At 35.3% G+C, this 23,855-nt stretch overlaps 1 protein-coding gene across 1 annotated transcript in view; it reads right to left on the bottom strand.

The window, feature by feature from the left end:
• Positions 1 to 658: 658 nt before the first annotated feature.
• LOC114650770 (adrenodoxin-like) overlaps positions 659 to 23,855 on the bottom strand; it is a 47,236-nt gene continuing 24,039 nt past the window's right edge. The window contains exons 3-4 of the mRNA XM_028800608.2: positions 2,629 to 2,758; positions 659 to 1,197 (exon numbers count right to left, since the gene is read on the bottom strand). Of these exons, the coding sequence (XP_028656441.1) occupies positions 1,074 to 1,197; positions 2,629 to 2,758 (254 nt within the window). The 3' untranslated portion in view covers positions 659 to 1,073. The remainder of the gene's footprint in view (positions 1,198 to 2,628; positions 2,759 to 23,855) is intronic.

Raw genomic sequence — 23,855 nt, 5'->3', positions numbered from 1 at the left:
TCTTGTAGCATTTTTGTAAAATAAACGTTTGAAATGTGGTACTTCTTTTTGGCTCTGCCTATACATACATACATACATGTAAGAGAGCATGCTATGTACAGTATACTTTGTTCGTGTGTGGATGTTTGTGTATTCCGATGTCCAGGCTAAACTGCCCTCATTGGCCCAGTCATTCTGGCCCCCTAATCATCCACTGTCTCAAATTGTCTCTCTCGTTCACCACCTCATCACTTAATAGCTAATGTGTGGTTAACGTACTGGGACAAAAATGGCTGCTGTCGCATCATCCAAATGGATGCTACACATTAGTGGTGGTTGAAGTGGCTCCCCACTCACCATGCAGTTTGATTAGTGAGAAAAGTGCTAAATGTAAAGAATTATTATTATTATTAAATATGCAATATGTCTTTATATGACTGTAGTAAAATTATGCATTAGACTTTGCTAAGCAATATACAACAAAGGTAATGTGAAATCCAGAACAGTTTGAACATGACACTTATTAATAAAATATAAGAAAAATATTGTGTCACTTTTTATCTAGAGAAATCATAAGTTTGTTTTTTTTGGTCTATGGAAATGTAATGCTTGTTATATGAATAACAATGTATGCATTTCAACAACAAACTAATTGTATTAATGTAGCAATTTTTCATGCTGACTTGTAAAGAAATGTTTATTTTAAAAATTGAAGGTATATAAAATAGATTACTATGCTCCAAATAACTTTGGAGCTGACAATGCAGGTATACAGTACTTTCAAGCATTTCACACTGCTTAAAAAAAGATCATAGTATATTATAAATATTTGCATTGACACAGGCATTTCGTCTTCAAAATAATTTTAAATTCTAAATATGTAATACTTTTATTGGGCAATATATAAAGGAATAAAACATATATATATATAAATGAATGATTAATGGTTAGCATTTTAAAACTGATGATAATGTCTGGGTATCATATCTCCATATTATTAAAATGGAACCAGAATGATGAATTTAATTTACTATAAATCATTAAGTTGTAATTAAAGTACAACTTTTTATTACAGTTATTTTCTTAGTCAATGCCTAAATTCCAGATGTTGTCTTGCTCATATCTGCTGCTTGCCGCACATCAGATACACCTTCAGGAACTTTCACAGTCATATCATTCATAAATTTCTTCAGGCAGATCTGACATCCAAGTCTAGACCTGGTGGGGGAAAAAACAGTGAGAGCCTTAAAGAAACTATTACTCAATAATAAGCTATGTGTATAATTAATTCAATGTAGAATTAAGCATTATTTTATTTACCAATATATTTAATGTACAGTACACATATTTTTACAATTTCAGTCATGATTTAATTTTTACAATTAGTAAATACTAATATTAGCTTGCTTAAAATAAGGAGGTCTTTTACACCTTGGATTTAAAAGTAACACATCAAAAATAAAGTACAGGACTAATACACACGTCTTCTTTTCATTAATCATTCAAGTCCATCTTTTCTCTCTTGCATTTTAGTTGGTTATAAACAGGACTTCGTTATGTGACTCATCTATACTTACTAGACCTATCTTCTACTATAGTCTTTAAACAGATGATGGTTACAATCTTAGTCTTTCGAAGTCTATGTAGCTGACAGATCATGTATTGTATTTTAGCTTGTTACTTTGAACTATGCTCTTATTTTCATTACAAAGTATTTTGTGATGATGTACTCTGTGATAAGCACTATGTTTTGTACATAAGGATTTATTTATAAGCCTCTTTAACCCTCTTACCTTTTGAACAAGTGTTCTGATTTCTCATATGTTTCAAATTAGCCAAATATGATGGCTACAGAATGGTACTCAAGTTACGATATTTGCTATTTAGTTTTGAATCAAAACAATGATTTGACTGCAATGTTAGAAGACATTAAGCAATCCATATATTCTCTTCCATTTGACAATAAAGGTCACAACTTAAAGTATGTAATGTACCAGTACAACTTTTGCCTATTCATATTTTTATATATGAATATTTTACTAATACACATTTCATCAATGGTTGATAAAAGGTGTGATAAAACATTTTTCTATAAAACGTTTTGTAGTTTTACTAACTTTAAAATTAGACTGCTGTGTCAACATGCTATTAAATGATGTGCCCACAAAAAAAATTGAATTTCATGATATGCACCCTTTCCACAAGTATATCATTTGTTAATTCTACAGGAAGAATGGAATTTGATTTGCTTGGTCATGTAAGAGTTATTGGTTATAATAGGGAAGTCGAGTTGAGAACTGTGTTTCCAAGACTTTAAAATCACATAGTTTTTAATTTCACTTCTTATTTGTCCAGCTTACCGTCCCACCTAGATACAGAACATACCCACTGCTGGTCTGTTTAAGATAAGTAAAAAAAAATAAATGCAATTTAATTTTTAACCGGATGTATCCATGTTCCTTGTAAGAAAACTGTACATATATGCAGATCTGAATTCCCTCTTACAAGTTTCTTCTTGATTTACTAGTTTTAAATCCAAGGTGTAACAAATTTTCCCTCCAAGACACATTAACTATCGACCATTTTTTATTTGTGAACTGGGACTACTGAGTTAAGAAACGTGAAATATGTATTTAAAAATGCCCTTACGTATCTGTGAGTCCATAAGCCAAATCAAGCATGTCTAATTCTTCATCAGTAGCAGAATCTAGCTGCTTAAAGATATCATCATCAAAGATTAGATGACAGGTAGAACAGGCCAATGTTCCTTCACAGGCACCTGCAAAAACAATTCCAAGTATTCAATTCACACAGGTAAGAAAAGTACACAAGAAAACCTGCATTATGATTACTAGCAGTATCTTGCAAAATATAATAGTTTAGGCAGCAACTTTACTACATTATGTAGTATATGTAGTTTATTTTTCTAATAACTTATCAATAGTGGTTTGGGGATTAACCTATCTGCTTGTCTGTTAATTATATTTCATGGTTACATTTCAATAGGCAAAATAATTATTACTGGTTGTCACAGATTCCAGATTTAGTTTTTTTTAAACATTTTACAGTTTGGTTACTAAAAAAAAAATTTCATCCCTGCTAAATTCCAAAGAGGATTTTCGAAACTGCTGGAGGCATTCTGCAAAACATAAAATATCATACTATCTTTTATAAATGGTTAGTGACTAGTCTTTAATAAAAGAAAAAAAAAATAGAAATTAAGTGTATACCTTGAATTTCTTTCTTTTTTAAATAAAAATGTAAAAACATAGATTTAATTAAAAAAAAAATTGTTTCATATAATTCAGTGGTCCTTAAAGTGTTTCAGACAAAAGATAAATTTATTAAAGACAAATATACGGTATATCCTGTATGGTCAACAACATAATTTGGCATAATTTCACATTACAATTACCATGTGAAAAATATTAAACATCTAACCTGCTTTTACTGGATTATAAATCCCTAGATTTCAGCTGTGATTCATTATAACTTCACAGTCATAAAAAACAGTACAATGGCAGAGTAACAACAGTGATGCAACGGAAATGGCATATCTTACTAGATGCATGGAATTAAATGATAACAATGGTCAGAGGAGTGCTCTCAATGCTGACATCAAAGTGAATTAAAAAAAAAAACAAAAAAAAGCCTAGTAACTAATAAAGGTTGGACTGCCTGAGTACAAAGAAGTGTCAAACGACAGAAAGAGAGTGTGCAATTATAAAGGTGAACAGGAGCAGAGTAGAAAAGAACAAAACTGTATACAGTGTTACATGTACTTGCTGTTTCTTTATGAGACTCTGTGAAGCACCTTGAGCTATTATTCTTATTATAGAACTGAAGTTAAACATTAATACTGAAATAAAAGGTGTAAAATAGGCTCTTTATTGGCGCCCGACCCAGCACAGACTCACACGGAGGCACGTGTAAAAGCACAAAGAAACCCTTTATTTTCTTCACCTGTATGGCACGTCTTCCCCGTGAACCCCACAGGCACAACACAGTCCAAATGTCACAAGCACAAAACACTCCCTTCTGGCACCACCACTCCTCCCGTCTAGCTTTGTCCTCCTCCTCCCGACTCTGGCAACTGAGTGGTGGATGCTGGCCCTTTTATAGCCCACCCGGAAGTGCTCCAGGTGCTTGATCACCTGTTTCTGGTTGCACTTCCGGGCGGGGCTGAAGACTTGTCCAGCCAGGCTCAGGGACCCATGCAGCACCTCTTGGCAGCCACCCCAGATCCCAACAGGTCTGTGGAGAACTCCATCTCCCATGAATCCCTGTGGGAAGCTGAGGCACCACCGTCAGCTAGGGAGGCTGCCACCAAGTGTCCCGGGGGAGGTATTGAGCAGCCCATGGTTGCTCCCCCAGAACACACATCGAAGGGGCATCCCGGCCAGACATGGGACCCGGCCATCTGCCACAAAGGATTCTCAAGTATGGTCCTGGAGGGCCACAGAGGCTGTACACTTTTATTCCAATCCAGCTGCTTACTTAGAGGCAAGTTCTTGCCAATAGTGGAGCTTATTTACAGCTCGTTAGTGATTACTTTCTACATTTACTTTCTCTAAGAATAAGGACTTTTAAAACACAGAAGATGAGTATTAGTCAATTGTTCACTTTTTTTTTCCCTCTTCTGGTTTTTTCCAAATACTGTATTGTATTAAATCAGTTACATCACAATGAGCACACACAAATATACTTGGGACCAAGTTGTACTAGTTTTTTTCTAATTCAATCTTGGGGGTCGCTGAGGCTGTAGGTTTTAGTTAAGCTTAACAATCCCTAAACTAATTTTATCTCTAATTGACCTCACTCTTAAATTACCTGGCATTTTTCTTCGCTTCTGCATTCAGAAAACTACAGTACTGTTAGATTTACTTTTATAGGAAACTTGATTTGGAAATCTTTGTTCTTTTGTCACAGTTGAGCATGCTTTAACTCTTTTAAGCATTTTTCCTATTAACCCTTTATTTGTGGACTTTACTGCCATAAATTGTAACCTGGAAATGTTTAATTTACAACGAGAAGAGGTGACATTTGGGGCAAACAACACTGAAAGGCTACAGCTACTTATACCTAGTCCACAATAATGACTTAAGTAACCAGAACAAAAGGAAAGGCAGGGTGAAAATCATGGTAATGATGAAAATCTTATAAACCAAGATAAAAGCATTACATTCTCCCCAAGTGTTTTGTTATAGTGGAGTCAAAATTTGTCCCTAGATTCCTCTTTTTCTTCTTAAGCCATATTAACAAAATGCCCCAAAAGGCATACTCAGTCTTACCACAAGTGTCAGGGATGACTGTTCAACATTTCCCCCTTTCTTTTACATCTGTAACCCCAGCAAGTAGAGAAATGAAAGACTTTAAAAATATAAAACAAAGAAAGTATGACCCAAACAAAATCAATAAAGACTAGTGATAAGTGAACTCTGTTGAATTTGCTTCACCTCAGGTTTGGCAAAATCACAGAAATGTTCAGGGACTTCACCAAACTCTGCAAAATGCATTGAAGTGAATGGGTAAGGATAATCCACAAGTTTTGAGTGGATTATAATGATGCAATAGTCTTTTAAGTCTCTGAAGGTTAAGGAAGCATCTTCCAGCTATGCTGGACTGATTACTATGGCCAAAAATGTGAACAGAACTGTCGGGCTGCAGAGCTAACCACTGCATCAAAAATGGTCACAAACTATCAATAAGTAAAAAAAAAAAAAAAAAACTGACTGTGCCACGAAGCGGTGGTGTGGGACTAGCTTGTTCCATTGTTTGAAGTCTCTGCATTAGGGGCAGCTGGAACAGCTTTTTTTGTATCCGATCTATATGTTCAGATACTTTGCACTCTTTTCTTCAATCAATAATATTATATAAATACTTTTTAAAAACAATGCTTACATTAAGTTAAAAAGTGTTATATATATTATTTTCAACTTTTTAGTCTTGGGTATGTTTTAGTATAATTCTGTAACCAATATTTTAACACTTCCTTTAATATTTCTATCCATTACTAGTGCCATCCATTGGTGAAATCTTTGTAACTTTTCTTCATATGAAAATTTCATTTTTTAATTAACATGGATTAACACTAGAATTGCCAGAGCCTACGAAAAAACTCGTATATCCGGCCCACCTTAAATCGCTTCTTAAATCCGTTCACACCTCTCCGCCAGCATCCTTTGTCCTCTAAATGTGCTGATAAAAGACAAGCTGCCAGCAGCCGGCTATTCCATCCCCCCACCGACTTAGAACGTGAGCGAAGTTTTCCCAGCTCACGCCTTGATTGATTATGTGGGAGTGAAGTGTAGTTTTACAGTGGAAATAACAGATCATTATTCTAAAGTAATCTGTGTAAACACATTGTTAAAACAGGAACTTTTTCATATTTTAGTAATAAATGTTACAAAATGTAGTAGGCATAAACTATAGAATATATAAAGCCCGAGTTCCAAAGATCAAATAAACACTTTCACAAAAGCTTCAAGAATGATTCAACAGCTTCCGTGGCGTAGCGCGCTAAGATTTGCCTCTTAGTGCAGAGCAGCTTTTCCTTGCCTCACAGACCTCAGTTCGATTCCTCGCTGGGGATGAAGTGTTGCTTTTTTTTTCTTTTCTTTTTAACCTCAAACGGACATAAAATTTATACATTGGTATGCACTGTCAGTTACTGAGATCGTTATATTTTCATGTGGGATGCTCCTTTTAAAATATTTTTTTAACAATTGAGACTGCAATTAACAGGAACAATTGTCCTTATAACTTATTTTTAAGATCCATAACACACAGACAGACAGAGCACTGCGTAATAGAGAGACAGACAGGCAGAGAAGTCACTAGATATATAAATAAACAGGGAAGCCACGTGTACTGAAAGAAAAAAAGAACATGTGCGTTGTCCCTGACTCTCTAAGTAAGATCGGGGGAGGGGTAATGTTAGAGCGCCTGCGCTTATTCAGTGCAGCTGGGACAACGCACATGTTCTTTTTTTCTTTCAGTACACGTGGCTTCCCTGTTTATTTATATATCTAGTGACTTCTCTGCCTGTCTGTCTCTCTATTACGCAGTGCTCTGTCTGTCTGTGTGTTATGAATCTTAAAAATAAGTTATAAGGACAATTGTTCCTGTTAATTGCAGTCTCAATTGTTAAAAAAATATTTTAAAAGGAGCATCCCACATGAAAATATAACGATCTCTGTAACTGACAGTGCATACCAATGTATAAATTTTATGTCCGTTTGAGGTTAAAAAGAAAAGAAAAAAAAAGCAACACTTCATCCCCAGCGGGGAATCGAACTGAGGTCTGTGAGGCAAGGAAAAACTGCTCTGCACTAAGAGGCAAATCTTAGCGCGCTACGCCACAGAAGCTGTTGAGTTATTCTTGAAGCTTTTGTGAAAGTGTTTATTTGATCTTTGGAACTCGGGCTTTATATATTCTATAGTTTATGCCTACTACATTTTGTAACATTTATTACTAAAATATGAAAAAGTTCCTGTTTTAACAATGTGTTTACACAGATTACTTTAGAATAATGATCTCTCATTTCCACTGTAAAACTCAACTTCACTCCCACATAATCAATCAAGACGTGAGCTGGGAAAACTTCGCTCACGTTCTAAGTCGGTGGGGGGATGGAATAGCCGGTTGCTGGCAGCTTGTCTTTTATCAGCACATTTAGAGGACAAAGGATGCTGGTGGAGAGGTGTGAACGGATTTAAGAAGCGATTTAAGGTGGGCCGGATATACGAGTTTTTTCGTAGGCTCTGGCAATTCTAGTGTTAATTGATCAATTAGTGAAACTGGTTATTGATTCGTGTATTGTCATCGGAAGTGAATAAGTGTGCAAAATTTCAAGTCATTTGGACAATAGGAAGTGGGTTAAATATTGATTACAAGATTTATACCAGACAAACAGGTGAAGTTAAAAGAAGCGTGGCATGGTAATAAAAAGACAGGAACACATAGTATACAGTAATACTTTTTTCGTTATATTATTATTTCTCAGGGTCTCGTGTTTTCTTATTTAGGGATGAGGAGGTCTCCTTTAAGGCTTGTTTTGACTCATAATTTTGGCACATAGCTTCTATCACTTTGCCTGTGTGTGTGCTTACGTGCAGTGACAAAATAAATGGTTCTATTTAGACAATAATCCTGGGTATCAGATGCCAAAATAAAAGGCCATAAGATGACACCCTTCTGGCTTAACAATCTCTTTTCTCCAAGTCATTGTCAAGAATACTAAAAACACATCCCAGAAGAGAACAGCAGAAAATGTAAATTAGTATATAAAATCAGGCTATTGAAGACACAAGCAGTCATCTATACACAGACCTGTCAGTTTAGGCCTTAATTGAGTCTTTTGAACACTGCAGGAAACTTTAGTCGCTTAAGATACATTTCTAATAGAAAGAGGACAGTTGCCTGGGACCACACCATTGTCCAAGAGGCAAAGTTGCAGTATTCCCAAAAAATGAGAATTAATGACCAAGAAGGAACAAAATGTTCACGAATCAACAAACACCACTGAGCTGGATTGCCAAGAAGATCACAAACAGTCTTCAACAAAGCATTTCATAGCAATGATATATAAGATTAATCTTTATAGTAACAAAGAAAAATGGCAACTTTTTTTAGCTAATAAATATCACAGAACACTAACCAGACCATACACCGTTCATTAATACTGAATTCTATTGCCAAGCATAACGAATGTAGAAATCTCCAACACATTATCTAGAATAACTGAAAATGGCTGGAGCAAAGTACAGACAAATCTATGAGGACAACCTGCTCCATGACAAATAAGCAATTAAAAATGTGTCAACATTCAGCAAGTCAATGACATGAAGCACAAAGTCAACGCTGGAGAGGAGCATAGAAGGTGAATACCCTAAAGTAAACCTATCAAAACTTTGACATTTGAACACAAACAACTTATTCAACTTCATCTCGAATTACGGTATTCTTCATATCAATACCAAGCATGAGAAAAGCAAGAGTTTAAACTCATAAAACGCATTTCCCATCATAAGTATTGAGACTTTGAAATCAACATATTTTTTGCAATTACACAAAAGAAATTTATATTTTAGATTAAAAAATAAGAAGCCAAAGTACAGAATAACAGTTTTATTTTGAGTTATTTTTATACATTTTTTTCATCAATACAGTTCAGGGAGGTATTAGCAGTTAGGCAATCACTGTGAAGTGTCCTGTCCCACTTAATACAAAATTGCAAATATAAAACAGCTCTGAATGTGTGGTGTTAGATTTACTCTCTGCTCTTCCATTTGAGGTCTACCTTTGGTCAGCAGGCCTAAATCAACACAAAGAATAATTAAAAAAAAAAAAAAAAAAAACTAGAATTAACAAAATCAAAAATATGAAATATGAAACAGAAAGAAGCCACTAGTGTGTGTGTTTAGCTATTGATAAAGAACAAATAGGCAGATAAAATTAACTGTAGTTGTGAATACATAAATTACTTGAGATGTAAAAAAAACTAAAATTGCTGTAGTTGAAAGGAATGAAAGTCTCAACACTGCAGCATAAAAGTTAAAACTGCTCATAGAAATCTTTGACAAAACAACTATAAAGTCACACTACAAAATGCAAACTGGTGATCAAAACCAACAGGAGTTTACCAAAATGCACAGGTATGAATGAGTCGAGTTCCAGAAAACAGAATGAAAAAAATGACAAGTGGTGTTAAGTTAAATATGTACAGTCGTGGCCAAAAGTTTTGAGAATGACAAAAATATTAATTTTCACTAAGTTTGCTGCCTCAGTTTTATGATGGCAATTTTCATATACTCCAGAATGTTATGAAGGGTGATCAGATGAATTGCAATTAATTGCATAGTTCCTCTTTGCCATGAAAATGAACTTAATCCCAAAAACTCCCATTTCCACTACATTTCAGCCCTTCCACAAAAGGACCTGCTGACATCATTTCAGTGATCCTCTCATTAACACAGATGAGAGTGATGACAAAAACATGGATGGAGATCACTCTGTCATGCCGAGTGACTTTGAATAGAGAGGTTCAACTGTTGTGAAAAAGGCTTCAGAGTACCTAAGAAAGTCCACCATGAGCCAGGACCATCTCCAAAAGTTGACTCACCTGCAGGATCAGGGCACCACCAGTGCAGAGCTTGTTCAGGAATGGCAGCAGGCAGGAGTGAGTGCATCTGCATGCACAATGAATCAAAGACTTTTGATGGATGGCCTGGTGTCAAGAAGGGCTGCAAAGAAGCCACATCTCTCCAAAAAAAAACATCAGGGACAGACTGATATTCTGCAAAAGGTACAGGGATTAGACTGCTGAGGACTGGGGTAAAGTCATTTTCTCTGATGAATCCCCTTTCCGATTGTTTGAGGCATCCAGAAAAGATTGTCCGAAAAACAAAAGGTGAGTGCTACCAATAGACTCTGTGTCATGCCAACAGTAAAGCATCCTGAGACCATTTATGTGTGTGGTTGCTTCTCAGCCAAGGGAGTGCGATCACTCACAATTTTGCCTAAGAACACAGCCATGAGTAAAGAATGGTACCAAAACATCCATCGAGAGCAACTTCTCCCAACCACCTAAGAACAGTTTGGTGACGAACAATATCTTTTCCAGCATGATGGAACACAGTGCCATAAGGCAAAAGTGACAACTAAGTGGCTTGGAGAACAAAATATCGATTTTTTGGGTCCATAGCCAGGCACTTCCCCAAACCTTAATCCCATTGAGAACTTGTGGTCAATCCTCAAGAGGCGGGTGAACAAACAAAAAACTACAAATTCTGACAAACTCCAAGCATTGATTATGCAAGAATGGGCTGCCATCAGTCAGGATTTGGCCCAGAAGTTGATTGACAATATTGCCAGGGTGAATTGCAGAGGTCTTGAAAAAGAAGGGCCAACACTGCAAATATAGACTCTTTGCATAATCTTAATGCAATTGCTAAAAAATGAAACAAAATGCTTGTAATTATACTTCAGTATACCATAGAAACATCTGACAAAAAGATCTAAAAACACTAAAGCAGCAAACTTTGTGAAAAACCAATACTTGTGTCATTCTCAAACCTTCTGGCCACAACTGTAGACAAAAGAACACACCGTAGCCAGTCTAAACAGCACCAAAGAATTTGTGAAACCAAATCAGGAGAGTTTACAGTTTATGCAAGTGTAGCTTCTCTTGACTGCCTCACTTTCAATGATTAAGGTCACAACTGTAGGCAAAAGAACACACTGTAGCCAGCCTAAACAGCACCAAAGAACCTGTGAAACCAAATCAGGAGAGTTTACAGTTTATGCAAGTGTGGCTTCTCTTGATTGCCCCACTTTCAATGATTAAGTAACAACTAATTTGATAACAGAATAATTCTGTTTATGCTACCAAACTCACTGGCAGGTACCTCTTTGTGGAAAAAGACAAAAAAAAAATACTACAAAACAAAACTAAGGAATTTGGAAGAAGTTATTTCTTTAAATTTGTACATGATTAGAAAAGGCACACACCTGTCTATAGAAGGTCCAACACTTGACAATGTGGATCAGAACCAAGCCATGAGGCTGAGAAAATTGCCTGCATAGCTAAGAGAAAGGATTGTGGCAAAGCACAGATCTGGGAAAGGACACAAGACATTTCTGTAGCATTTAAGGTTCCCAAGAGCACAGTGGCCCCATAATTCTTAACGGAATAAGTTTAGAACAACCATGACTCAATTTAGCACTGGATGCCAAGCCAAACTGAGCAATCAGGGAAGAAAGGCATGCTAAGAATGGTGACCAAGAACTCAATAGTAATTCCACAGAAGGTGATAGAAGAAACTTTCTAGAAGGATAACTAACCGCAACACTCCACCAATCTGGGCTCTAAACAGAGTGGCCAGATGACACAAAAAATGTCAGGAGATTAAAAAAAAAACCTATAGGCCTCTCAGGCTGTGAGAAATAAGATTCTTTGGTCTAATGAAACCAAGAGTAGCATCATGTTTGGAAGAAACCAGGCACAACTCATCACCTGCAAAATACCATTCCAGTGGGATAATTTCAGAGGTAGCAAATGGGAGACTATTCGGGGTTGAGGAAATGTTACATAGGTTTACCTAAATAAAAACCTGTACTCTGGATGTCAGAGTGGGCCGAAAGTTCATTTTCCCACAGGACAATGACCCTAAGCACAAAGCAAAGACAACACTGAAGTAGCTTAGGGTCAAATATGGGAATGTTCTTGAAAAGCCTGGCCAGGATTCAAATTTGAACCCAATCAAACACCTCTGTAGATGCCTGAAAATAGCTGTCCACTGACAGTCCGCATTGAATCTAATAGATGGCTGCAACAATTTAAACATTTTTTACCTGCTTAATCCATTTCAGGGATGCCAGGAGCCTATACTGGTAGCACGAGGTCCAAAGCAGGAAACCCCTGATAGACAAGTCAATTACAGGGCACAAGTAAACAGAGATGGCCGCTTGTGGGTCACAAAAACAAGCATGCTACTCCATTTGTTTATTAATTCAGTCCCGAATGAGTTTACTGGCCATCATAATAGTCCATCTGCAAAGTGGAAATACATTAAATAATTCAAAATCCTGCTACTGCTGTCAACACATGAATAAATTGCCTTAATAATATTGCTTAAGCTATGATGCTATACAAGCCATAAGGATACGGTCAGCAGCCAGACACTTTATTAGGTATGACTGCTCCATAACCCTAACCCAAATAGGGCAAATTGCCTGCGACTACAAATGACCAATCATGTGCCTGAAGCTCAATGTAATTAGCAAGCAAATGTTTAAGAGGTTTAGGTGGTGTTGGATCAAAATCAGAATGACGGAACGCATCAACAAAATGACTTTGACTATTGTATCACTGTTGATGCCAGACATGTTGACAGAAACAAAAAAAAAATCCAGAGAGTGATGGGTCGATGGTAAAAACATCTTGTTAATGACGGATGTTAGAGGAGAACAGCTAAAATTGTTCAAGCTCTTAAAAAGGCCACAAATAATTAAATAACTACTTTTTACAACAGCGTTGGTTCAGAAGAAGTTTTCTAAATGCATAACACATTGCACCTTGAGGACAATGAATTATAACAGCAGATGACCAAGTCAGGTTCCACTACTTTTAGCTAACAACAGAACGATAAGGCTACATGATCATCAAAACTTGACACCTGAAGACTGGAAAAATGTCATGCGATCTGAGGAGTCTACTTCTCCTAATATATGCATATGGTATTAGCAGAATTTGACAAACAATATGAATCCATGGATCGACCTTGCCTTGTTTCAACAGCACATTACACCACAGTGTAGCTAAATAGCATAGCTAAGTTATTCATAATGTGCATCTCTTGAACACTGAAAATTTCTAAAATCAATACTCAGAGCAAGGTAATGTGCTACATCAGAAAGCATGCATCATGCTGGGTCCAGTCTTCAAATTTCAATGAAGTGAGATGGGACAAGATGGAATGAGAGATTTGCAGGAAATAAGTGATACTACTGAATTACTGTGGACCAAAACTGAATCACTCACAAATGTTTCTAGCACCTTGCTAAATTCGTGGCTCAGAGTACTAAAGCTATTCTGAAGGCAAAAGGGGGGTGCAACCAGGTAATGAACTGATGTATCTAGAAGTTGTCACTGCCTGTCTTTGTGCATCAAACAAACACTCTTTATGCCCTGAAATTTAACATCCATCATACTTTCCAAGACTACTGTTGTCCTTAATTCTTTGAGATGGAGAAGTTTTGAAATGACAAATATGCTCTGTGACTGGCTTGATATGAGTTTGTATTACTTTGTAAATCATAAAAAATATGCTTTTCATGTAGTACTGAAAATAAACATTTTGAATCCTAGAACTATTTTGCCAAAATGCTTGTTTTAAGTCAAACATTTTCCCTGTTGTTTCTCTTGATGTGTATTGATTTTTTTTTTTGTGTTGGCCTTTTAAAGTTTTCACAATATGTCAAGAATATGTTTTAGTCTAGAATGCAGTTCAAAATCATTTTTTGATTACCATATGAAAGTTAACCCTCCTAGGATTGTGACCTTGGCATAACGAAGTAAGCTTGTGTACCTTATCGATTCTTAGTGACAGTTGATTGGCACTGCAACCATCACCCAGAAAGGACATTGAGGAAATTACAGTGATAGTGGTTGTATGCAAGAATAATTTACTTTTTTCTTTTGAACAATCCATTTCATTAACGTCATGTTTTAACACCTCGATAATTCAAATTAACCTACAAACTGCTGTTCCCCTATTCTTTAATTTCCTTGTCTCAGAATTACAGAATGTTTTAAGCTTAAACCTCACAATGTTTGAAGATCCTCTACTTGTATTCTTAATATTTGATTTTCTCTAGCAAAATATCATTGTAACAATTATTCTCCTGGCCTTACTTTAATATTTATACCTAAAAACTAAGCTGCTTTATCAATTTAATTATTAAGCTTAGTTTTTTGCCCCATTTCTTTTCAACGCCCATTCTACACATTTCTATCTTCTTCACATTAATCTACATGCCTTACTGTTCCCCTACTGCATGTTTTGCTTTTGACAGTCTTAGCAGATGTTCCTTAAAGTGAAGCATCACAGCTTGATAGATAGATAGATAGATAGATAGATAGATAGATAGATAGATAGATAGATAGATAGATAGATAGATAGATAGATAGATAGATAGATAGATAGATAGATAGATAGATAGATAGATAGATAGATAGATAGATAGATGCGTCACCTGCAAGCATTATATCTTTCAGTAGTGTACTTTGTATTCTCACTCCATTCTCAAAATTCATTATAACTTCTGAGATTCAACATTTCTGAGTATATTATTTATTACTGTTGAGAAAGTAATCATCCTTATCTTGCATTGCTTTTGATTTAACCAGGTGCTGATACTGTCCATCTTGGTAATATAATTTCGGTCTCTCCAATCCAACCCATAAGTTTTATTCTACACTTCTATTATTTTCATCTACTTTGCTCTCAAGGTATCTAAACAGCTCAATTAAAATTACAAATAAAAATATTAGTTATTATTTAATTTTATTTGTTTAAAATTGAGTTAATTCAGGTAACAAATTGCCATCCCTTTCTTAAGTCTGATAATTATAGAAATTATTTTAAATGCATATAAAATTGATTTTATTATCACATATGTAAACATTCTATTAAATTCTTTTCAAGTGTAAATCTTGCTAAACTGATTAGGTCTCATGATCAATTATTATGATTTTACTAACAATTCATTTTCAAGCTTAAAATATCTAAAGGTTTTTTCAAAGACACCAAAACTCACATTACTCAAGTCTTCACAGCTAAACAATTTTCTAAATAAATATAAATTTAGCATATTCTCTTCCCTAACAGCTGGAGATTAGGATCTTCATAATGGTACCTAGATGAAATCTCTCTATTATAAAAAAAAAATCCTGTGGGAGGGAATGACTATGAGACGATACGTGATCTTCACGTTAAGATCACGTAAGACAAATAAAAGACCCGCGAGACGAAAGATCGTGGGGATATAGAACGAGGACTCTTGCAAAACACGCCCTACTTACAAGCAATATCAGAGCGCACGGCCAGCAAAAAAAAAATCAGTAGTGTAAAGGGAAGCAGCACATACAGATACAGGGTGTCTCAGTGCATATAAAGCGTATAAACGGACAATATGTTATAAATGAAACGTTGACGATTAAAAGATCGCATTAGCGCAAACAAAAGGAAATTAATTATCAGGACCAGGTGTAATTGAAAAAATAGCAGGACAAAGCGAGGTAAGAAAATAAAAGGCAAAGAGCAGAAAACAAAGTCTTTTCGCATTCGCATCATTCAATGCACAAAACGTAGATTTACACAATAATGGAACATACACTATGAGAATCTGTGGTCCCCGCAACAGTTAAAGCAACGACAAGTTTAATTTCAAAGAAAACACAATTTGGTCAGGTGTATATTATGATCACGGAGAAGTGAGTACAACACGAGCAGCAGAGACACGAAGGGTGGCCAATAAGGAGAGCGGCTGTACAGGCTTTAAAATGATCGCCCCTTCACAATGTGAACAACGTAATACATCCTGCAAGAAAGAGATTTACCTACGCCCAGGGCAGGAAATAAAGGACAATTATTGTTTTTCAACGTCATGCGAGACAAGGCAGTGAGCCATCATTTAAAACAAGTCCATAGACATCTAACCTAGCAGTTGTTGGATTGCATTTGGCAGACAAGCATCATGTGCTCCCAGCTCTTAAAACAACGACATGCGACAAGCAGAACAGGCAGCTCGCAAGCAGCAAAAAGACAACAGATGATCCGACAGCATATCAGCGTCAAGCAACACAGAGCAGCATTATACGTTCTGGCAAGAAAGAGATGTAACCATGCACGGAGCCAGAAATAAAGGTCAAGTATTGTTTTTACAAAAGTTTTTAAAGAAAAAGTGAAAATAATGCATATGTAACAATTCCCATGAAAAATAACAATATCTTTAAATTGTATACCCGGGAAAACAAACACGGGGGTGGGCAAGCGAAGCCCCCTAGCATTTTATAAAAAAGAAGTTTTATTTTTGCTAATAAAGTTTGTAACACTATATAACTATTATTAATATAAAAACTGCCAAAAAATTAATGCCAACAACAGTACAGAGAATTTACTGACGATGACTTCCTAAAATGAGATAGAAGGGCCATGTGCAATAATAATTTAGAACCTAATAGTATGATACCTAATTCCTGTATGGAAATATAAAGAATTGAATTCTTAAATGTAAAGTAATTAATGAAATATAGCTTTAATATGTCTTTAAAAACATTATTTTTTCTTTTTCAAAGTGATATCTCATTTTAATAAGAGATAAATGTCTCGGGTGACTGGTTTTAGAAACCTTTAACTGTAGTGTTTATCAGTAAATAACCTTAAAAGAAAGTTCAGGCTCAACAGCATGGAAATTAAGGACATAAAGAAAATCAGCAGGAGTACAAAAGGTTACTAATCATGTGTTAGTACACAAGCTACAGTATTTCAGTAAATTCTACTCGGTTCTAATTTAAACTCTTATTTGTTATCTTCATTTGCTATCAGGTGGCCCAAGTTTCAATTTATCAGCTAACTGCAATTGAAAGCTACTCACGATTAGACTTTGCCGCACATCTTAAACATGAATTACAGCAACAATATATTGCTTAGATTGTTCTTGAACTCTAAAGTTGTATCATTATTGTCAGCATAGTATGAAATCTAGAGAAATTGGTTACATGTTAAACATTCAAAACGACATCTACATGTTAACATTCAGTACTTAATGTAAAGTATAAGAAAACCTTCATATTTCTAGGCTTCTTTTGCCATCTAGTGGTGCCAAGTTGCAAGTTTTCAACTCTATGAATAAAAAAGCTATGTGTTTATTATGAAACACTAAAAACTCATCTTTCATCAATTATGCTATCCTTGCTAAAGCTGCTATATATTTCTTTCTCAGGGAATAATATAAACTGTCCATTATTTGACCTCAGTTTTTAGGTGCTGCCTATTCTAGAAATGAGTTGATAATTGTTATTAAATTTATATTAAAAAAAAAAAAAACACTATCCATATAGAAAAAAGACACTCTGCTTTACTGCAAGAGAGGAACAAATTTTTGAAAATGGAAGCACATTAACATCTACAGCCATGTTAATTCTTCTACTTCACTGCAAAAGAATGTGAGAAGTTTGATAAACAAGAGACTGTTCAGCCAACCTATTTAATCTGATTAGCTAAAAGTTATTCCAATATCTCACTTTGATATCATTTAACACTTAACTTTTGATTCATCTTCAAATTCACTTCTCCTTAATCTCCACAGTGTCCTTGTGTATGTGAATCACTGTTTAATTTTAACAAATCTACTGGATAAACTTATCAATGACTTTGAGAATACTTTATACCTACCTGGCTTACATTCCTACATATCCTTCTCTATCCAAGGCTAAAGAGATTTAATCCAGTTTTCCCATCAAAGTAGGATATGTTCTTCAGTCCTGGACTGAACTTGATTGTTCTACCTCTGCGAGTCACTTTGTCTTTTTTTGTAATGGGATGACCAGAACTGCATGTTGTACTCCAAATACATTACAGACACAGTGTTTCTTAGTTTATATTCTTACAGTCCTTATAAGGCAACCCTCACACGTTTCCTTTTTTTTTTTTTTTAATTGATTTTATTGGAATCATTCCATACAAATAGATCAATTTTTACCAAAAAAAATAGGATTGAAAACAAATCCACCCCACCCCTGAGAAAGAGAGCATGGCCAACGGACTAAAACTTAAAAACAGTAAAAATAAATAAATTGAAGAGTTTTAATAGGTGGATACGATAAATGGAGGAGAAAAAGAAAATAGGGACAGAATCTACTTCCTCAGTGCTTTAAGAGCTTAGTCTAAAATGTTATTGATTAGGTCCTGCCAGGATTTGAAGAAGTTTTGCACAGATCCTCTAAGTGAGAATTTGATTTTTTTCCAATTTCAGATAATATAAAACATCAGTTACCCACTGGCTAAAAGAGGAGAGTTAGGATTCCTCCAGTTTTAACAAAATAATTCTACATGCCAATAGTATGGTGAAGGCAATCACAGTTTGTTTGTCCTTCTCCACTTTAAGCCCATCTGGAAGGACACCAAACACGGCTGTTAGTGGATTAGGAGGGATTGAGACACCAAGGCTGTCTGAAAGGCACTTAAAAAATTTTGTCCAGAATGAGGTTCATTTGGCGCAGGACAAGAACATGTGACCCAGTGAGGCTAGAACTTGATTGCAGTGTTCACAGGTTGGATCTTGCCCTGGAAACATTTTGGACATTTCAAGCAAGACAGATGTGCACGATATATAATTTTGAGCTGAATAATTGTATGCTTTGCACATATGGAGCTTGAATTAATTCTCTGCATTGCTACCTTCCACTCCTTTTCTGATATGTTGAGTGAGAAATCCTTTTCCCATTGTCCTCTTGGATCTCTGAAAGGGAGGGACTGTAAAAATATTTTTATATATTGCAGAAATGCTGGCTGAGTCCTCGAGACTGAGCAATATTTTTTTCCAGCATAGAGGAAGGTGGGAGATGGGGAAAATCGGGCAGGTTCTGTCTGACAAAGTTTCTAATTTGAAGATAGTGAAAGAAATGTGTTACTGGAAAATTAAATTTGGAATGTAATTGTTCATAGGATGCAAAGATGTTGACTATATAAAGATCATTTTCCTTTTTTATTTCTTTTAGTGAAATGCATAAGTGCGGTTGCTTCCACCACGTAGGCACTGTTCTTGTTTCCTATATGCACTACTCTGCACTTGTCGACATCAAAATGTATATTACATGTCTGCACAGTTTTAAAGATTGTCCAAGTGTGTTTACGTCACTGATTTAAATTTTAAAAAGCAAATGTTATATATTACAGACCAAGAGGGAGTTATCTTCTTGTCTACATTTGTAAACTGAGTTTTGTAAATTACCTCATATATACAGTAAACTGCTTAACTTTGCTATTGTACAAAAATTCTAAAACCTTGAATGTACCTTCATGTCCATATGCAAATGGTCCAATGTTAGGTAGGTTAACTAGATAACAAGTTAACAGCCTTTCATCTGAATGTTGTTATAGCTGAGAGAGTTTAAAAATCAAGGGAAGTGACAGAGATCTTGTGCTAAAAAGTGTTGCCCCTGAATGAACTGTACAGAATAAAAGTGACTCAGAGGTAAAAAATAATTCCAGACCCATCTCACTGCATTAAATGCTAATCTGGCTACAAAAAAAGTTTCAGCTGATAGAAAAAAATAAACTTCACATCCCTACTTCAACAGTTTACAGATTTATACTTATTAATGTTTCTGTAATTTAGAAATAATGTCTCTTGAATATTTTTATATTGACTTGCTTGCAAATCTTGCATACAGGCTTGCAGGTATCTTGTGGTGTTCCATTCCCATTTGCCTGAAAGCCTATGTATTTCCAGACACTACTCTAGATGCTCTCTTTGCCAGTTTTGATGCTGCTGAAACTGCCATCTTATTAACACCTGTGTGAATGGAAATGGGGTCCAACTTGAGCCATGATGAACTAGAAATCCATTCGCAATACAGGCTGTAAATCGATACCATGAAAAATGAGTACTAATGCAATTTTAAAATTTATACATAGATATTTAGATATTTTTGACAAAGCTACTATTTGGCTACTTTTAATCATCAGGGACAGTCCATTTGGTTGGTGGAAAACATAAAAATATGGAGAACCTGTTTCTTCTAAAAAGACAGAAACATAGGTTAAAGTTCATCTTTCAGTGGGACAATGATCCCAAACTCATGGCCAAAATTAACAGAGTAGCTCCATGGCCAAAATGTGAATGTTCTATATTGGCCCTATGAAAGTAATGATCTCAATTCAACTGAAAATCTGAGGCAGAATTTTAAAAACTGCAGTCGGTGACTAGCATGAAGAACCATAAGTTAAATGGGCCATATTTACACCTGAACAGTGCATTCAATGCTTTTACACACTCTACCAGAAAGAAATTAATGCTGTTACTACTGCACTGCAAAAGGCAGCCTGACAAATATTAACTTAATGGACTCTACTGTAAAACCAGATATTTAATCTTTTAATTAAGATTTTTTTTGTCTAACATAAAACAATGTCATATTAAAAAATTATTTAGACTTTAAGAGGGAAAAAAAAAATCACAGAGAAACTTCCAGGAAACAGTTTTCTTTTTTCAATAAAATCTGAGAATTGAGCCATAGGTCTGAATACTTTTGCAAAGAATTGCACAGTTAAACTTGCGTGGTTATAAGACCTACCATAACACTTGGCCAAATTGAAGAACTAAGCTTGAAAATATTTCAAAAAGTTATATGAAGTAGTTGTCAAATGTGTTTTCAGTTTTCAAATATTGTAAAGCTAAAATTGATCAATAGAAAATGCCTATCTGGTAGCAAAAAACAAAAGTGCCGAAGCAAAGACTATTAAGTTTTTCACAAATTATAGTCACAAAATATTTTAAAGCAGGCAAACAGTAATTCTGGAATCATTTGCTGAATCCAAGTTCTGCGAATATTAAAGCACCAGCAGACTACTTGTATATTCATGCCCAGCCAGTTTCATTTTTCACCACAATATTAAAAGACAAATGGCAAACATGTCTGTTGCCTAAGGAGCGAGCATGGATAGATGATGAAATGTTGAGTTCACATAATCACCTATATGGCCAGCACAGTTAAAAGAAGAGTCCAAGTCACAAGATTTAGTTTTTCCTCTGTAGCCTGCCACATAACCAATATAAAGCACCAAAAAAAATTTTTTTTAGAGTTTAAGTTTAAATAACTTAATAAAAGTATTAGTTTATGGTACACTAGATCTATAGTTAGGTTATATAGACTTCATTATCTCAGAGGGGAAAAAGCCAAGCAAAATGACACCTTTTATTGGCTAACTAGAAAGATTACAATATGCAAGCTTTCGAGGCAACTCAGGCCCCTTCTTCAGGCAAGATGTAATCCTGAAGAAGGGGCCCTGAGTTGCCTCGAAAGCTTGCATTTTGTAATCTTTCTAGTTAGCCAATAAAAGGTGTCATTTTGCTTGGCTTTTTCTCTACATTTCATAATGGCTAACACGGTACAACACCCTATTATCTCAGAGGGAAATTTGTAAAAATTGTTATGCTACTAATGCAAGGAAACTGCAAATATTCTGTGACGATATTTGAGACCCTGACAAACCCCCAACTGTGCTGTGTGCGGACACTGGTTGTCCGCTGCCAGTGCAATTGCAAATTTGGTGGCTGCCCACATAACACGTCTACTGCTGGCTGGATGATGCAGAGAACATTTAAAAATGGCTGCTGACCTGGCCATGGGCTCATAAAACAAGGGACCAAATAAAAGACGATGCAATCATCCTGCTTGAATGCTATGTGAGTTTGCGTGACATCTCCCATTTGAATAAATGTTTTGAGAATGTTCTTCACAACAATAGTTGATTTTTTTTGGGAACCTGGACTCCTCTGCTTCTCTCTGTGAAAGTCTTGTGACCCATACATCACAGTTCTAATGCTTATTTAATATTTTGCTCTTGACAAAACATTTTTAAAATAAACTGATTTTTTAAAATGCATGAAAACACTAGTTTACTTTCATTTGTACAACAGTAAAATGAAACACTTAATTGCACGCTCACTCAAAAAAAAAAAAAAAAATTCTGAAAGTCTGAAGATGTGTTTTATACTCCTGCACTTAGTGCTGGGAGGTAAGACCAAAATTCTGTATCACGGTATTTTTCAAATTACCAGTTATTCAGCAGTATTTTTTTCCCATGCATGAGTGGATGTTAACCACATTTTCCATTGCAATTACTGCAGTAGACTGGCTAAGAATAACCTATTCCACTGTCATGAGAATTGTACATTGTACAAAAAACATTTTAATGTGCACACAAGTATTAATACAGGTTTGCATGGCCCCATAAAGTGATAGTTTTTAAGGGGATGGCACTAATGAGGAGAAGGAATCACATTACATGACAGTTGCAGTCAAATATAGAACCTTTTTATTGAACAAATTTTGCAAACAACTAAAATTTTGACAACATATTTTCAACCATCCAAAGAGGCATTTAGACTTAGTAAAATATCCAGAGGGTGCTTGTCAAAAGTTGTATTGCACTGAACATGTCTTAGAAAAGGAATAAATAGTAAATATTTTTTGTAAACCAACCACACTTTCTGTTAATGTTAACAATTTCTTTTCTCTGACACGTTAAATTGACTTTTTATACAACTTTACCATCATTAAACTGCATAATATTTAAAACTAATAAATAATAACAATAAAATAAATATCAGTGCAACTTCCAGTAATAATACTATTACTTCAAGCCCAGGTGCATTACACAGTATTCACCAAATAAAAAATAAAATAAAATAAAACAAGTGCAACTTGGTGATGACATCTTTACCAACTTTACCAACATTAAGGCAAATTGCATTAATATGGACATTGCTTCAAGCTAAGCTATATACATAAATAATACAACTGCAACTTGCATTTATAATGATATTTGTGGTATAGCCCTACGGAATTGTATTAGAGCCACAGTAAAGAAAAAAAAAATACGGAAACAGGGAAGAAAAAAAACACTATATGTCGAGAATAAAGTCGGCATATTGACTTTATTCTTGACATTTCCACTTTATTCTCATAGTTTTATTTTGTAATTAAAGGCAGAATGTCGTAAACTAAACTTCATCCTAAAATCAATGTTTAATTTACAGTTGTTAATCGCTATGTGCTTCTTAAACTGACTTCCTCTACACTAAGAGGAGGCGCAGGCAGCGATCGCCGCACAGAATCCATTCACCTCATGATATTCCTGCTCTCTGAAAATTTAGAATGCTAAGATAAATACTTTGATATCATTTTCCAGGATGAAATGCATTAAAGCAGGTATTAAATATGCACGGTAATGTGGCGGTAGTGCTGCTCCCTCGCAGTAAGGGGGTCCCCAGGTGTACGTTCAATGAAGAGAACTTTATGGCAGGTGTGACGAGGCTCCAAAAATCTGGATGTATGAATGGGTAATCGCACAGGTTTAACTTAAATATTGTGTAAATGTTGGGTTCGTGATCTGGTGTTCGGAGACACGAACACAGAATTCAATGGACGTTCATCTGGTGGTCTTTCTTTATTACATGCGTGCTGTCTCTGTCTTAACGTACCAAACCCCCAGTTCCTATCCTTCCTTTTTCTTTCTCCACATAATCAATCACCACACAATAAACATCTTTGTGAAATTAAAACTAGTTATAAACTTAGACC

This window comes from Erpetoichthys calabaricus, chromosome 4 (genome assembly GCF_900747795.2).
Source record: "Erpetoichthys calabaricus chromosome 4, fErpCal1.3, whole genome shotgun sequence".
Lineage (NCBI taxonomy): Eukaryota > Metazoa > Chordata > Cladistia > Polypteriformes > Polypteridae > Erpetoichthys > Erpetoichthys calabaricus.
Note: the sequence above shows the minus strand (reverse complement) of the source record. Positions and strands in the feature narration are given on the sequence as shown.